The sequence below is a fragment of the Corvus brachyrhynchos genome, unplaced genomic scaffold (genome assembly GCF_000691975.1).
Source record: "Corvus brachyrhynchos isolate BGI_N302 unplaced genomic scaffold, ASM69197v1 scaffold36, whole genome shotgun sequence".
In the NCBI taxonomy this organism is placed as follows: domain Eukaryota; kingdom Metazoa; phylum Chordata; class Aves; order Passeriformes; family Corvidae; genus Corvus; species Corvus brachyrhynchos.
The window spans coordinates 333,959-350,125 of NW_008238441.1; the positions used below are offsets into that span (position 1 = coordinate 333,959).

General features: G+C 40.6%; 1 protein-coding gene across 7 annotated transcripts in view; it reads left to right on the forward strand.

The window, feature by feature from the left end:
* IL1RAPL2 (interleukin 1 receptor accessory protein like 2) overlaps positions 1–16,167 on the forward strand; it is a 397,232-nt gene that overhangs the window by 295,046 nt on the left and 86,019 nt on the right. For 5 of the 7 annotated variants that reach the window (XM_017736623.1, XM_017736626.1, XM_017736622.1 and 2 more), the window contains one exon: positions 2,577–2,630. The exons of the other annotated variants lie outside the window; for them this stretch is intronic. In XM_017736623.1, coding sequence (XP_017592112.1) covers positions 2,577–2,630 — 54 coding nt within the window. The remainder of the gene's footprint in view (positions 1–2,576; positions 2,631–16,167) is intronic. 7 annotated transcript variants of the gene reach the window in all.

The window sequence follows — 16,167 nt, forward strand, 5'->3', positions numbered from 1 at the left end:
TTACAGCAAATTCATTTCTCTGGATGCCTTGTGAGATTAAAGTCAAACTTAAAAGAATCATTTTCCAAAACAGAAAGCAAACAAAGATTTAGCTAGTCCGTACCCCATCATTCACCATTCAGGCTTGGGACAATGGCAGCATTATGTCATTGTTTTAACTGTGAATGTTGCCTCTAAATTTGTATGTTCTAAGGATGGAAAGAGAAGCAGCCTTTCTCTGATAAAAGAAGGGCTGGTTTTCTTTGATAAAGCATAGATAAATGCTTTGATAGTTACTTTTTAATTGCTTTATTGCAAAAAATTATCAATGAAGCCATAAAAGAAAAAAAATGATCAGCCAAATTGCCTCAAGATGGATATGTAATGTATAACTCTCTTGTTTAATGGATCTAGTAATAGACCACCTGTTTCAGTTGCCTTTTCCCATTCAGAATATGAATGAATGATTCTCTCAGATGTTCACAAAGAGAAAACACAATTGCACCTTCAAAAACTCAGTGATTTTTCTTTTTACTTTTTTTTTCCTTGAGGTTTGTTCATTCTTGTTCTCTGTATCAGCCAATCTCGGTACATTTAACCTTGGGAAAATAAAAGCCTTTGGTGTGATATGTAAAGTTTCATGCATTTTTGTTTTCCAGTTGTGTTTCAAATGAGAAAAGAGAGCCATGCACATGAATAAAACATTGCCAAATCCCCAGAGACTCAGGCCTGAGTTTCAAGTATTCCTTCATTGTGTGGTCAAGGTATATACCCCAGTATGGATACCATCCCTTTTGCCCAGTTCTGTGTCTTTTGGTATTGGTATTACTTGTCTCTGATAGGATTCAGTTGTGCTGAGGGTGTTTGAGCTCCACAGCCTGTCTTGTGATTCAGTATGGTTTTATAATAACAATTAACAAAAATCAACTGCACAGCTTTGTGGATTTGGACTTTTCCTTTTTGTGGGCATGTGGAATTCCTGAGCCATTCTAAAGATAGGAAATTTTAGTAAGTAATCTTAGATTTCCTCTTGCAGTGTTGGTGTTTTTCACTGGTAATTTTTTGCGGGGGGAGAGGGTTTGGGTGTTTGGGGTTTTTTTCCCATTAAGGATAGCTTAGAATACATTTCCAAAATGCTGAAAGTGCATATATTGCCATTTACCATGTCCCACTCATGTGGGTAGCTTTCTAAGATACACTAACTTGCTGTCTTTTTAAATTAGGAGCAGCCCAGTTCTGAGGCAATATCCTCCTTTTAGCGGGGGGGGGGGGTCCGGGGGAGCCGGCCGAAGTCACGACATGAACACCGATACGATTTGAGCATCATGCTTCCCTTATTGTTTACTTACACTCACTTATATCTACTTTACCAAGCCTCACGCCCTATTCCCATGGGACACCCTCTAAGCAGCAGGGGAGCCGACCAGCGTATAGCTTTTCCCAAGGCTGTTCAAGGCTGCCTGCTGCCAGGTGTCTGCAGGCTGAGGCCCCTTCAGGGGTTCTTCTGCAGCAACCCTGGGGTGCTCAGACTGCCCAGACTGTCCTGGGGTATCATATGCCCCTGTTCCACAAGGAATCCCTCTACACCTCCTGTTGTAAGTTCTGGCATGATCACTTTGAGCACATCCAGAAAAGCTGTCTCTATGTGATTCTTCCATGTTTCCTGGGGTAACTGTGTTCCAAAGATCTGCATTTTCCTTATGAAAAATCTCTTTTCAAAGCTCAGCCCCACAACAGTTGAAATTTGAGACTTGGAGGGCTTCTTGTATGCAGAGGCTTCATAAGCTCCAGTCAGAGATGAATGAATGAAGCAGTCTAGCAGGCATTAAAACAGGGAAGGTGGGATGGGAAGAAACAAGCCCTCGTTTAGAAAAAACTCAAGATGTCAAGAACAAAATTAATCAAGCCATTGGGGGATATAAAGATTATTTTTTTCAACTCTTACAGAGCCATGAAAGGAACCTGGGTAATAAACAAGAAAGAAAATGGCACATTTATGGGCTTAAATTCAATCTGGTCGATAGAAGAGAAATCTGGTGGGAATGATTTGCTTGATGGAAGCACAAAAACCCATGTTTATCACCAATTTAAGAGCAGATGAGGGAAGGAGGAGCCATGTCAGAAGTGGCGTTTGCAGCTTCTGAGAACCTGGAAGCAGTTTCTGATCGATGTGTGTCCATCAGTGTTGCAGCCATGAAAGAGCAGGAAGGGGGATGGGATGGTGTCTCTTCAGACCATTGAAGGCTGGGAGAGGTGTTCCACTGTGTTGCATTTCATCCTCATTGTGGCAAGCTGGAAATCAGGCTTTGTCAGCAATAAAACTTCCCCTTGAAGTACTCTACCCTTCGCAGGGGACTTATATGTCCACTTCATCTTGAGAAGCAAAGAGGAATAGACCCGAGCACTAAAAGCTAGTTTACTTTAACTAGGTGTTGAAGGCCTATGATTTGGCAATCTTATTTCCACATGATATATGTAAAGCGCAAATGAGTGAAAAGAAGTTAAATACAAACCGTGAGCAATATTGCCTGATACCAGCTTTATTTATCACTGATGATATCACAAAACTGTGCCTATGTTTCATCTCTGTGTCACAGCCTCTACTGCCATATCCAGCCCTCTCCTGCCACTGCCAAAGAGCCTGATTTATGGTAAGTGTCGCTAATATTTTTGGACTGATTTTCATGCAACACTGAGATGGTGCCAGCCATCACCATCTTTGTTCCAGTAGCTTCTGCACTACTTCCCTGTGGATGTCAGCTCCACAAAATCATCCAGTGGGATTTTGTGCTCACTCTGCTAAGAGCAGCTAGATTGCCAGGCATGGAGGTGCAAGATAGACAAAAGAGAGAGCCTCCAGTCCCTGCTCTTTCCAAATTGTAGTCAACCAAATGGTAGGTAATAGCACTGGGATGCTTTGTTGTATTGAGAAATTCTTTTTTTTTTTTTCCTCAATTTTGTTGAAAAGTTTCAGCTGTATTGCCTGTGACAAAATCCAGATCAAAAATTGCAGCCTTAAAGGAGCCACATTCAGTGTTGAAAACAGTGCTGTGGTAAATCAGCTTGTAGAACATAAAAATTGCTGGTTAGAACTGGGGTAAGTTGGAGAACACTTAATAAAAGCTCAGCAGCCAAGAGTCAGGAAGGCTTTGCTCTGGAGTTACATTGAAATGGGGACACTACATAGTGACATGGATGTACCAGACAACAGGCACTTTAGTACAGCAAAATCAGCATGTCCATGAGACTGTAAAAAGGATGTAAAAGCAATGAGGGTGTCTGCTTGGGAAGCATTTCAGGAGAGCTACTGTGACCAGAAGGAATAATACAATCCCTAGGGAATACACTCGTGTGGGGTTGGAGAAATGCTGTTTCTGGATCTGGATCTTGATGGGATCCTTGCAGCAGTCAGTCTCCAGGTCTGGCTGTTAGCACTTCGGGAAGCTCACTGTGAGGAGGACAATTTGGGACACTCACAAGATAAAGAGCTGGGAAGAGTTAAAGAATCTCTGCTGTGTTCAACACAGTGCCACATGGCTTAGTCTGTGAGTTACATATAGAGGGAATTGGAATTGGTGATGGAAAGCTCTTGTGTCTATTAAGCTGAAGTGTGTAACAAGAAGTGATTACGTTGTGTTGATGCTATGAGTGTATCCCAGACTTACAGCACAGCCTTTTTCCAGGGGAGGTAATGAAGAAATGCAGCAGCTCATCAGCCTGTGGCTCTCCGTCAGTGTCAATTCTTCAGTCAGGAACTGGACTTGGCCCAATTCAAGATGTGCTGCCATCTGACTTCCTCCTGTGGCTTGTGGAATGAGAGCTCAAATTGGTAGATCAGTGCGCCCTTCTGCCTCTGTTCTCTCCAAAAAGCTGGATGTCCAGTGTTAAACTCTTGAACCTGAAGTTATATAAATTACTTGATTTTAAAACCCTTTCAAAGTCAACAGGATCTGAGCCTTGGTACATAGCCAGAGTGAAATTTCTAATCTATAATTGTTAATTATGTGTGAATGCACCATTATTTACAAGTACGCTCTGTAGAGGACCAGTACATGAGAGAAAATAGCCTAGTTCAGGCTAAAATGTGCTATTTCTAATAACTGGTCAAGCCAGAATGTGTTCAAGATGTAGACCCCAGAGTCCTGGGGATTGTCTTGCTCCTGAACAGAACAGGACTCATATACCGTAGGGCTCCCACCCCAAAATCTCTCCTGAATCTCCAGTTTTGTTTGCTGCAAGCTAACTTGTAATAGTGAGGAATCTGGGAGATACACCTGCATGGCAAAGGTATGATTTAATAAGTTTTAGGATTTTAAAAAATTGAAATAGTTGTGCCAGTGCACTCCCTGCTATATAGTCATGCTAATATAAAGCTATCTTATATTTCGAAATACTTTCTTGTTCTTAGTGTTGATTATCTGTGCCTGTATGTGCAGATTTTGAGGTAATATATAGTTTTAATAAACCCCTTTGATAATCTGAGTTTACACAAAACAAATACCAGATTATGCTTACTTTTTATGCACCAACTCTATTTCTGGTTTTATTTCTCTGTAAATAGAGCTAAGCTCTAGTTACATGTGCCTAAGTGCCTGAAAAGAGGGATTTGATTCCAGAAGCTATTGTTGTAATTCAGTTAGCTCTGATTTTTCTGCTAGCAAATTCCATTTTGAATCATGTTAATGTCGGAGAGTAAAACAGACTGTGAAAGTTAGCTGTTTCTGGTGTTCAGAAGAACCTGCTTTTTTTCATCCGTTCTCTGTTTTATGAAGGAATAAGTCTAAACCCAAAGTTTATTTAGCTATTCCCAAGGAAATGGAAGTGCATAGTCTGATTCTCCCTCTTACAAGAGAAAAGTAGTATATAAAGCTTGTGGTTTGACTAGGAGCCTGCAAAGCCTTATCCTGATGAGTAAATCTCAAGTTTGGTCTGTATTACCTGAAAGATGAGTTCATAAATAGCTGTACCAGGAATGGATATGTTCATTATAGCTGATGGTTTTACCATCATCTGCAACTTCAGGTGCTGAGATACCCTGATAAAATGAAAATAGATGCTCACAGTTTTTTTATCTATTCGTTCCTTGTTTAGTTCCTTGAATTTTAATTGTTGCATTTTAGGCTGTGGCTTTTTTTAACACAGTGTGGTGTAATGCGTGTTTCGTGTGTCTGGAGGCAATATGCTTTTCCCCAAGTTCACAGAGGTAAGGAGCCAGATTTTCAAAGGTATTGCAAATTGCCAGGGAAATAATAAATCTGGTTATGGTATTTTATCCAGGGCTGCTAATGACTCAATTTATTGGCTTCAAGTGAACTTTCTCCAAGGGAAGTTATGCTTTTCCAACCAGCCCTCTCCTGCTTCCCAGCAGTCCCATCGGTGGCAGAAAATGATGGAAACTGTAGCAGGGCCATTGCCTTATTCAAACATCTCATCCCTTTGCCTGCAGTGTGCTGTCATTGGATATTCACACAAAAGAGCTAATTCATTATGACCAAGTTGTTGTTATTAAGAATAAATTAGGGCAATTATGTGTTATGTAGACCCAGAACATCCTACATCCATTCTGTATTCACCATGAATTGTATGATTTAATGGAATTCTATCTATCCAAAAAAGGAAGAACCAGTTAGTGATGAGGAACTAAAGCTTAATAATTATGTACAATCAAATGTTTAACAGTCTTGAAAGGGATTTCATATAACTTGCAGCTCCAACCATAAAGACAATATCTACTCAGACATATGCTCTTCATAGTTGTCATTCTGTTCACTTCTATTTGCACCATTCTGTTTACCTGGATTAGTTTCCATGTGCTACTCAGAGAAGGATTCACACAAAGAATTCATAATGCTAATGTTAATACATCTAAATGTCTCAAAAAAATCACGGTGTTGTTTTAGAAATTGTGAAAATAGGGTTGGGGGATTTGTCCTTTTCCAGGAACTCTTAAGAAGGGTTCTGCACACAGGCTCTCCTATCACTTAACTATTCTGTGAACAGCCAGTGAAAGGTGGGGAAATGAGAGTGATGGTTACAGCAGCAGGAGAGAAAGGGAGAGATGTGAAGAAATAAAATAAAAAGTGGAGCAGAAGTTGAAGAAAAGGAAGGAAAAAGTTGTCTGGGGGAAAAAGAAAAGACATGTCAAAAAGACAGAAGGAGAGAAATAGAAAGCTACAGAAAGCAATCACCTATCAGCAAGAAGAAAAGCAATATGAAAACATTCTGGTGGAGAAAAAAGGATCTTTTTAAAAAGAAAAAAAGAAAAGAAAAAGTGAGAGACTTAAGAAGTGTCTCTACCTATCATCCAGCCTCAGGAGAGCTGTTCTAAAATTGAGGATACATCATTTCTCCTGGCCATTTACTCAGATGTATGTTTTATTAAACTCTGAATAATTTCCTCACATTCTATTCAAACACCGGCATCTATGCTTGCCACTCCCTGAAACCTGGCAGGATTGCTTGGATACTGACAGCAGATCCTGACTCTACTTCTGTTACATGTTTATGGTTAAGTGTGTGTGACTTTTGGTTAATCTGTACTGGCTGTATGTGAAGGGATAGGTCTATACATCCACATGGATCTTCAAGACTACTCAACTGTGCCAAAAGCAGGGCACCAAGTGTGTGTCCTTCCAAAGGAGCACAGATTCTGTCTCCAGTTCTTCACCCTGAATCATGCAGTATTGGAGTTATCATTGATTATTGCCAGTGAAGTTGAGCATATGGGCTTAAAAGAGTTCTAAATGAGTTTGTTTTCTCTTATTGTTACCTATCTGATACATACAACCAGGCAGCATAAGGCACTTGATTCTCTTCACCAATCCCTTGTGTACAATATTGAAAGAATTCAAAGCAGTGCATATTTTAGCTGTCCTTTAGAGATGAATTATTGCTGTTTATGCTTCATGCAGACACTTGGAAACAGATTTCTGCATATATCTCATATTTTGCTTGCAAGTAAGTGTTTAAAGCCACAGTTACATGAGATTTAAATCTAAATTATTCTGCATTTTTTTTAAAATCTGAGATGAGTTTTTAATTAGCTTACGACAGTAAATCTGAAGTGAATGAGGGAGATACTATGAACTTAGCTTTTAACCATTTCAAAATCATCTCTTAACGGCAGAAAAAAGTCAAGCTTCAGAGAAATGTCATTCTAAGTGGATTGCCCACAACCCTGTAAACATTTTGGATAAGAGCTCATGAAACTCACTCAGATGTTCTTCTCACCCTTATTTAGACTGAGAATTCAGTGTTGAAGGTGAAATATTAGTTCTGTAGAAGGGAAAGATAAAGCTGGTACTAATGGAATAAACATTTTATTTCACTGTCTGTGTATCCCTATGGACAACTGAGCAACAGAATTCTGCTTTTGGGACGAGAATAGGTCAGCATACACAGCCTCATCACCATCTCACATGCATATATTCATCTATATATGCTGTGCTTTGGAAAGTTCTGTATTCATATATTGCATTTCTACAGTGAGGTTAACAACCGTCCTTTTTTTTCTTTCCTTAAGTGCAGGTAGTGATTAAGGAAACTGTATGGTTAAGTCACAAAAAAATATCTTCTGTTCCTCTGCCTTGATAGGGAAAGTCACTGCAAAGCCTTTTTTTTCTTATGTACAGTATTGTGTTGTCTGCATCTTTTCCTTACTGTAATCTCTTTTTCTGTGTCACTTATTAAAAATTCTGACTTTCAAACAGCTACATAAATTTCTTTAAACATCTCCTGACTCAATAAAAAAGCAAGGAAGGGATTAAATTGAACGCTCAAGCTTCATTCCATCATCTCACAAAAGTGTTCAGATAAACTATGGAATAAATCTTTCTGTCCTGTCAGGTCATTTCAATAGCTCTGATGTTATTTATGGTCTCATTTGTATAATCCTCACTGAGAAGCAATCGGAAAGTTCCCCTCAGTCAGCTTGCATGATCTTTAGAAGTGGAAAGTGCAAATGCTTTTTGCTCAACTTCAGCTCAGATAAGGAACAGGGATCACAGTAGTCGGAGTGCATGGTTATTCTCAAACAATATTAATGTTCAATTAAATGAAAAATTCTGGAGATGCTTCACCCCATTTCAGTTCTGTAGTAATACAGCTGTAAGTGGGCTGCTGCTGCATGAGCTTTTCTAGAAAAGGATTCTGATTTCCATTGTAATTATGATGCTCTGATAAAAAGAGGCCCATTGGGGATGTGTGGCTCCCAGTTTGCTTTGAGCTGTGAGATTTCAAAGGGCTTGGGGAAGGGAGAGTGGATTTGGTTGGCTTTTGCTGTATGAGCAAGTGTTTTTTGAGGGAGAAGCATAATTCCAGAGCAGCTGAGAATCCAGAGGACAGTGTAAGTGAAAGGAGAAGAACAGCTTCAAAAACCTGGTCTGTTTATTTTTGACCTTCAATGTTGGTGCCTCCTAACCCTGACTTGGGTTTAACCAGAGGCCATTGTTTGATTTTCACCCGAAAGGTGACATCCATCCATGCACCCCCGGGGAAGCTTGTGCCAAAATCAGCTGCTGACTTCCCCATCCCCTGCGGGCTTCACATCAGAGGCAGCGCTGGGCCAGGACACAACTCTTCAGCTGCAAAGGGGGCTTTATAAGTAAAATGTCTGGCTCTAAATGAACCTTTGGAAAACTACTGGCATGTGATCTGTGCCACAGCACATGAGTATACCAGCAAAAGGAGAGGAGTTCGCAAACATCATTGAGCTCTGCTCTGAATGCTCTCCCTTTCCCTTTGAGGAGGCTTTGACCAGCTCCTGGTGGAAGAAAGTGATATTGGGTTTATTGGTAGTCTTTAAAGGCTTGAGCAACATGGTTTAGAGAATTGCACTATTACTCCTGAAATTATGTGTACTAAGATTATCTGAATTTCTAAATACAGGCTTCAGATTTTTTCAATCCCCCATTACATAACTTGGCATCACTGAGTTCAATACTTCAGAAGCATGAGAGTAATCATTGTCTTTAAAAATAAGGCTTTGCTGCAGGTGATGTTTGGAAAATAGATATGTTCTTCTTCTGGGCTAGTGAATACTCATTTACAGCAGATATTCTTCTCTGTGCCTAAGAGAATTATTATGGGCTGCTGCATGAAAGACTTTCATTGTTTTTAAATGTAGATGTCGTTCCTGCAAATACTTTCAAAACTGAATCTCATCACATCTGTTTCATGCAGTTTAGAAGAGTTAGGCAGCTTTTCAGCAGGTGTTTGCTGATTTTTTGCTTTTGTTTCAGTTGTCCCAGTTTGATTCTATCTGAAAATCTTTTGTTTTGATGTCATCTCATGCATTGTGTTGCTGTCATGATTTTGACTGGCTGAGATGTCATGGAGCCTATTAAGCTCCGTAAAGGCAGAAGTTAGAATCCCTTCGCATAATCTTAGCCCCTAACTCTTTTCTAAGCCATTTACAAACAAGCATAATATCATTTGTCATGTATATTACACTCTAGCAGATCATGAAAGAGAGATATCTCTTGTACTGTCATAATTTAAACTGCAGTTCTAAGCTAATTTTCTGGGCAATGATAGGAAGATGGTGTTGAACATATGGAGTGTTTATGTGCTTCTGTTTAGTGGGTTTGGTAACACAGATTTATGAGGGGAGATCTTGGGTGCTAATTACTTGGTGATACCCTAGTTTGCACCATTCTGTTTTAAACAGTGTAGTTCCCTACTTTGCCATGTAATAAATCAGATCCTGGCATTGTTACTCTGGCAGAATCCCACAGTATTATGCTTAAAAAGATCATGCACATACCAAAAGCTAGGTTTGGGGTGGATATGTGGCTCTGTGGAAGAGCCTGCCAGCTGTTAGTGATTTTGAGGGCATGCCAGTGCCTTGCCTGCTCAGACATGACGTGTTTCTCACTGAGCACCTCGCTACTTTCATGCCCTGACTGAAGAGCAGTCCCTTTGATAACAGTGGGGCTACGGTCAGCCCTCAGGTTATGGCAACAGGAGTCAGAATTTTGTCCTATAAGTAAGAGGCTTATCCTTTATTTCAAAACTAAGTGGAAGCTTTGACTATGTGCAGCTACCCTCCCTCATTTAATTTCTCCCATTTACTTCACAGTGACTGCTAATTACATAGATCCTGTTCTCTTCTCTGGCATCTATTTTCCAGTATTTCGCATGAAAGTGGTAGATAATACAGTATGTGTGTCTCCTTGGAGATTTGGCACTTCGGAGAGCAGAGTTGCAAAGAGATTTGGTGATAATCCGTATTGTTTTGAATAGCTTATGACATTGGTGAAAATACTTGTTATGCTTTCAAAGAAAATTGCTGCAGGTTTCAAGCAAGTGTTGAAATTCTAATAAAACTCTAAGGAGTTGTGCTGGTAGAGGGAAGTAATTGCTTCTTGGCACTGATTATTTTCTGGTTTACACTCCGTTCATTTTAAGATCACAGAGTGTCATTGATGGTGTCAGGGTTAGCGAGGTGAGGCCACTCTAAAGGAGCTCCAGTTCTGTCAGTTGTGAAAAACCTGCAGCTCCACTCGATGGCAAAAGATCACATCCCAATGAGGTGGTTTCCTTTACTTGGACACATTTCTGGTGCCCATAAGAAGATGAAGAAATCTTTGGATCCATATTCAGAGCATTTTAATGGAACTAGGACATAACTGCTATGCTGCTGCTGAGCCATTGCTACCAAGGGTGGTGTGGTAGAGCTGGGATTCCTGCGGAGGACCTGGCCCTTATCTCTGACTTGGTACAGCTGGATCCACAGACGATGGAATTCCTCGGAGAAGGGAATGATAGATTTCTGGAATGATGTAATGACCAAAGCATGGACTCAGACCAGCAGGGAATCTGAGACGTTTATTCAAAGAAATGAACTGGTTCTATACATTTCTTCAAGACCCAGTATTTCCTTATATGGGATTTTTCACTAAGCAACCTATCACACATTGCCATGTCAGTAACACACTTTCTTAATGTCTTTACGTGGGGGTGATCACGCACTGCCCACCCGTCGGGTGTGGGGAAACACAAAAGGTGGAAAAGATTTCAGGTGTGAGAAATAAAAGCAGGTTTCACAAAATAAAGCAGAAGAAGTTAGGATTCAGCTTTGCCTGTGAAAAGATAGAAGATACAGTTATACGGCAAATAAGGACATTAAAACAATGGTTAGAGTTTCTAGGTTTGGCCTAGATAGATTTTGGAGTTGCAAAAAATACGCTTAGCAAGATAGATAACTTCAAGCCTTTGTCAGTCGCCCCAAGACAGCCTTATAATGGAATATTATGTATTGTTAAGGCGTAACAAGCCAGCATTGTGTTCAACAGTTGTACATGCGCTATTATGGATTGGTTGAGACAGCTGTGTGTAACTTTTAGAAGCAATCTGGTTGGCCAAAAAGCTTTTAAGAATGCTGTGTTACCAGGAAGTTTTCGCATGCCTGGGACAGCGTGAGCTCTGTACCAACTCTGTCTCAACTCTGAGACCGATAATGGAACAAAATAATAAAAAGGCTCCTGGAGCACTTGTCCAAGCTCCCCGTCCTGTTTGTCAACGAAGACGCCGACAGTCAGGCAGCTTCCAGCAGGCTCCCCTCCGCAGGGCTCTGCTGTGTGGCATCTCTTCCCCCCAAGGTCAGGCGGAGACAAGCTTCTTTGTCCTGTCATGGCGTTCTGGAGGCGGGTCCCACAGCCCGCAGCTCAACTATATCAATCACTAGCTACTGACACCATTGATCTTCCAGCAAGCTGATGTGACAAGTAACAATAAGTTTCGGCTATAATGAGAAAAGACAAAGGCAAACTACTGATGCGTCACTTTGATCTTATTTTAATAAGGTGCAAAATGCTTGCAGATTGGACCCACCATAATGCTTGTAAGTACTTATCTTAATGTGGAATTTATGGAAGTCATCAGTACCATTAGCTGAGAAAGCTAGAGATGTCTGTTTGACTTGTTTCAGGAAGAGATTTTGTGCAGCATAAAACCACCCCAGCCTCTTGAGCCATCCTCTTGTGTAAAACCTCTGCCTTGTCCATAAAAGGGATCCTCCTACTTCTGTGCTTCTCATGGCTTTGTGGAGTGGATAGGTCTTGATTCTGGTTTTCTGGTTAGTGGTTATAACTAGCACACCGAAGACCTGGGCTCCAACATCCCAACTTATGAACGCATTAGTGAAAATTTATAGGGTGTACTAGTCTTAAAGCAAACCACTGGGAGATTCCAAAACAGAACTACAGTCTAATAGGAAAACTAAAATAAAGGCAATGGTACAGAAACACTGGCCTAAACCGAGAGAGTCAGAATATGACCTGACACGCTGTGGGTCAGGGTGGTGGTAGCAGTCCAGCTAAATGGTGGCTGCAGTCCTTGTTGGAGTGATGGATGTGGTTCTGTCAAAGTGGTGATCCTGTACAAAGATCTGGTCCTTCTCCAGTGGTAGTTGTCGAGCTCTCATCCTCTGGGAATCCAGTGGTAGAGCTGCCCATGATGCTCCACACCTCAGATAGTACACAGGTGGGAATATTTGGCTCCTCCCCTCAGAGCAGGGCATCTCACAATGGGATGATGTAATTCTATGAGTCATTCTGTGAGACCTTGATGGCCCATCAGCGGAGATGGCCCCCTCAGGGTGGTAGCTGCTTCCCCTGAGGGAGTTGTAAGGGCTGACTCATGGAGAAGATAAAGAACACTGCCCCACCTGTTTTAACAGCTTATGAAGATGGTAACAGAATACATACTTTTGGTGACATCTTACATTGTAACCTAAGACGGGCCAATGGATCTGTGGCAGATTGTGAGAACAATCTGAGTTTGGAGACTGCCTTAGCCACAGCAGATGCTTGAGTAAGTATATTACAGCCTGAATAGGTATTACTGAATTTTTGTGTTAAAGATAATTAGAAATGTTAATGCACTGCATAAAACTGGCATCATATTTCACTGTATTCTTTGTAACAAAATAGATTCCCTTCAACATTAAAATGGTAATCTCAGAGGTATTTGTCATTTCCAAAGAATTAATGATCATTTAGTCAGCTAACAGCCCAAGGCAAAGCAGAAGGGTTTAGCATTGTGCCATGTGGTAGCTTCTTGTAGGAATGACTGCTTTCAAAGAATTAGCGTTATGCAGAATGCTTTCAGGATGTGCCAATCATCTCAGTGGTTTATGGCACTAATAGTCTGTTTGTTTTTCAAATCATTTACCCTCGTGATTTAGATGCTGCAAGTTACATTTACAAATCTAATCACTGCTTATAGATGAACCAGTAATTATCCAGCCAAGTATATGAGCTTACTCTCAATCAAGAAAACCCAAAGGGTATGTGCAGTTGATGTTGGAAAACGTGCCTGAGGACTGAGTCCTGTAGATAAACTGAGCCTCATGGGTAGATTTTTTGGAAAGCTGATCTAACTTAGTGTCCACTGAAATCAGCATTTCTGCTTTCACAGTGAGCAGCAGAAGTTACTCTTGTGCATCTTTGTGGGTAGTGTCAGGACTGTTGCAGAACACGTTGATGTGCTTTATTCAGACAGAAGTTTGAAAGCTTAAAAGTGTTTAGAAATGTCATTTTGAAACACCTTCAAGCCACAGAGATGTATTATTTCTATATATTGCAGCATCACTGGGAACAGTACAGCTGGAGAGTACCTTCAGACCTTGAAAGTTTAAAACACTGTTCAGAAATACTGCGGCTGCCTGACCTAGAGCCCTATTTCTACTCACAGAACATCAGCTCAGTTCACATTCACATGAATATAGAGTTATATCACTTATTATCTGCCCTTATCTAAAAACAGCAAATGGAATATTGCTTGTGCTGTCAGGTAACTGTTCAAAACATGGCTTACCCAGCTCAGAACTATTTCTTTGTGTCTGCTGAAGCCCAGCTCTATGTGACTCCTGCAGCCCAGATTCACATTTTGTTAATGGAAATTATAATCTCTTCATCATTTTCCCTCGTGTTCTGTGGTTTGGGTTTGTTGGATTTTTTTCTGGTCTCCACAAATGTGGTACAGACAGTGTAAAATCAATGCCATCAACACGTTTGCACTGATAGTGAAGATGACATATCATACATTCATAGCTATCTGAGTTGAAGTCCACATCTGGCACTTGCAAACCAGGACAAATTCATTACTTTAAATTTGTTAAACTTGTTTATGACCTGTGAGGGTAAAAGAACCATTTTTACAGAACATGGCTCATTTCCTCAGCTCTCAGCCTTGGGAGCAAAAGTATATCCTGGCTCATTTGACAGGACAAGGACTGTCCAGCATGACCTGTCAGTGATAAATAGATTCTCATTCCCCCACAACAGGGCTGGAATGAGTCCTGGGCTGTTTTTTTCCATATGTGACTGAACATGAAATCTTACACTTTTGTTACTGGATCTTTCCAGCTGTTGCATATTTGTCTTATGCTTTGTGGGTCTTCACCAAATGGTGCTAGAATGTGGTAGTACACTTTCTGTTTTATAAGCAGAGCTCATACTGTTGTTTTATTAAGGTAGTTGTATATCCTCCACTATAAGACATTGGTTTTATTTGAATTTGGGTAAAATATAACCTTTGAACTCAAATTTCCCATTCTGGGGGAATATGCCTTGAACAATTAATTTAAATTCAATCAACTCACATGTATCTGAGACCAATGCAAAATCAAACATTCTGTCTAACTAGGGCTTTGTAAACAAAAACTTGATAGTTTGGAGAAGAAGGTTAACACAGATTTCAGGAATGTGTTATTTGGCATTGCCAAGAATGCCTGTTCAATTTGACCAAATTACAAACCTTCACAGTGCAGGTGAACATCCAGCCTCTCACAGGTGTTGTTTTTTGTCATTATTTGGGGCTTTCCTCCATGGACACACACTTTGATCCAGCTGTCCAGGCAGAGACAGGCTGTGCTCTGGGACACAGACAGCCCTGTTTCCTCCAGGTGATGTGGGGACTGGACAGGTTTAAACACAGGTTTAAACCTTTGCTTGCATGCTGCCTATAGAAAATTTTTCATCCCATCATCTCACCTATGGAGAGGATAGAAAACAGCCTGTGTGAGGTGACACTGATCTCACCCCCACGTGGGCCTGTTGCCTGGAGCCAAATAGTCTCCTTTAAAGACTTGGTGGTCCCAGATAAGGGCAAATTTGGGGTTGTTGGCTTCTTTGCCAGTGTGAATTTGCTGAATCCCACAGGTGTCTGGAATGTTTCCAGAGTGCCAAGAAAGTATGTGGAGCCTTCCTGCTGGCCACATAAAGAAAATTTTTGTGATGAGGAAATGGGCTTGTCTTCATTAAAGGGAAGACAAATCAGCTTAAAAATAGCCTTGAAATGGAAAAGGGACAAAAACCAAAAAATGTTTAAAAGTTGTATTGAGGGCAGACCGCCTTGTACTTATATAGTTGAACAAATTCCACAGCAACACAGTAGTTGTTAATCCTGAGCTGGATTATCCATTTTTTCAAAAACATTCCTTCTGTTGCTGCTGCTTACAGCTGCATCCTGACTCTGGCTCTGCTCCAGCGCAGGCATCCCCTCTCCTGCTCTGCAAACACCTCCTGGGCAGGAAGGAGCCTGGCCAGCACCACGGGATAGAGTGGTCCATCTTCCCTTCCCTGTAAATGCTGATCATTACCCTGGGTCAAAGCTGCTGGTAAACTTCGGTCTGGTATTTGCTATGTAGTTATACTTCCTCCAGCTTTTTAAACTGAAATAGTTTCAAAACAGTTAAATATCAATTCAGTGATTTGTATTTCAAAACTTTTTTCCATTACTGTGGCAAGAACCGATGTCTTTATCATATTATTGATCTTAGATATTTCCTGTGTGCAAATGCATCATTTAATTTAAATGTCTAAGGCTTCATTTAGAAGCAGTAGAATTTTATACGGCATCAGTCTTTCCTGCATTTTTATTTCTCAAATATTAGTTGAATCCCATGTGAGCGATTTAGTTTTTTTCCTCTCATCTTTTTTTGATTTCAAGTCAGGTAATAATCATCTTTGGGTTTTGTCTTTTCTTAAGTGGGTACTTTTCTTTTGAATGAAGCTGGGATGTGTAGAAAGGACTGTTTATTATCGTACCGAACCTATTGTGCATTGTTATAGAGTCCTGTCTCCATTGTTCAAGGGAATAACAATAACAGCATGAAGCAGCTCAGCCAAATGAGAAATGGAATTAAAAAAGAAAAGAGCTGCCGACATCCAGGAGCTGATTCAG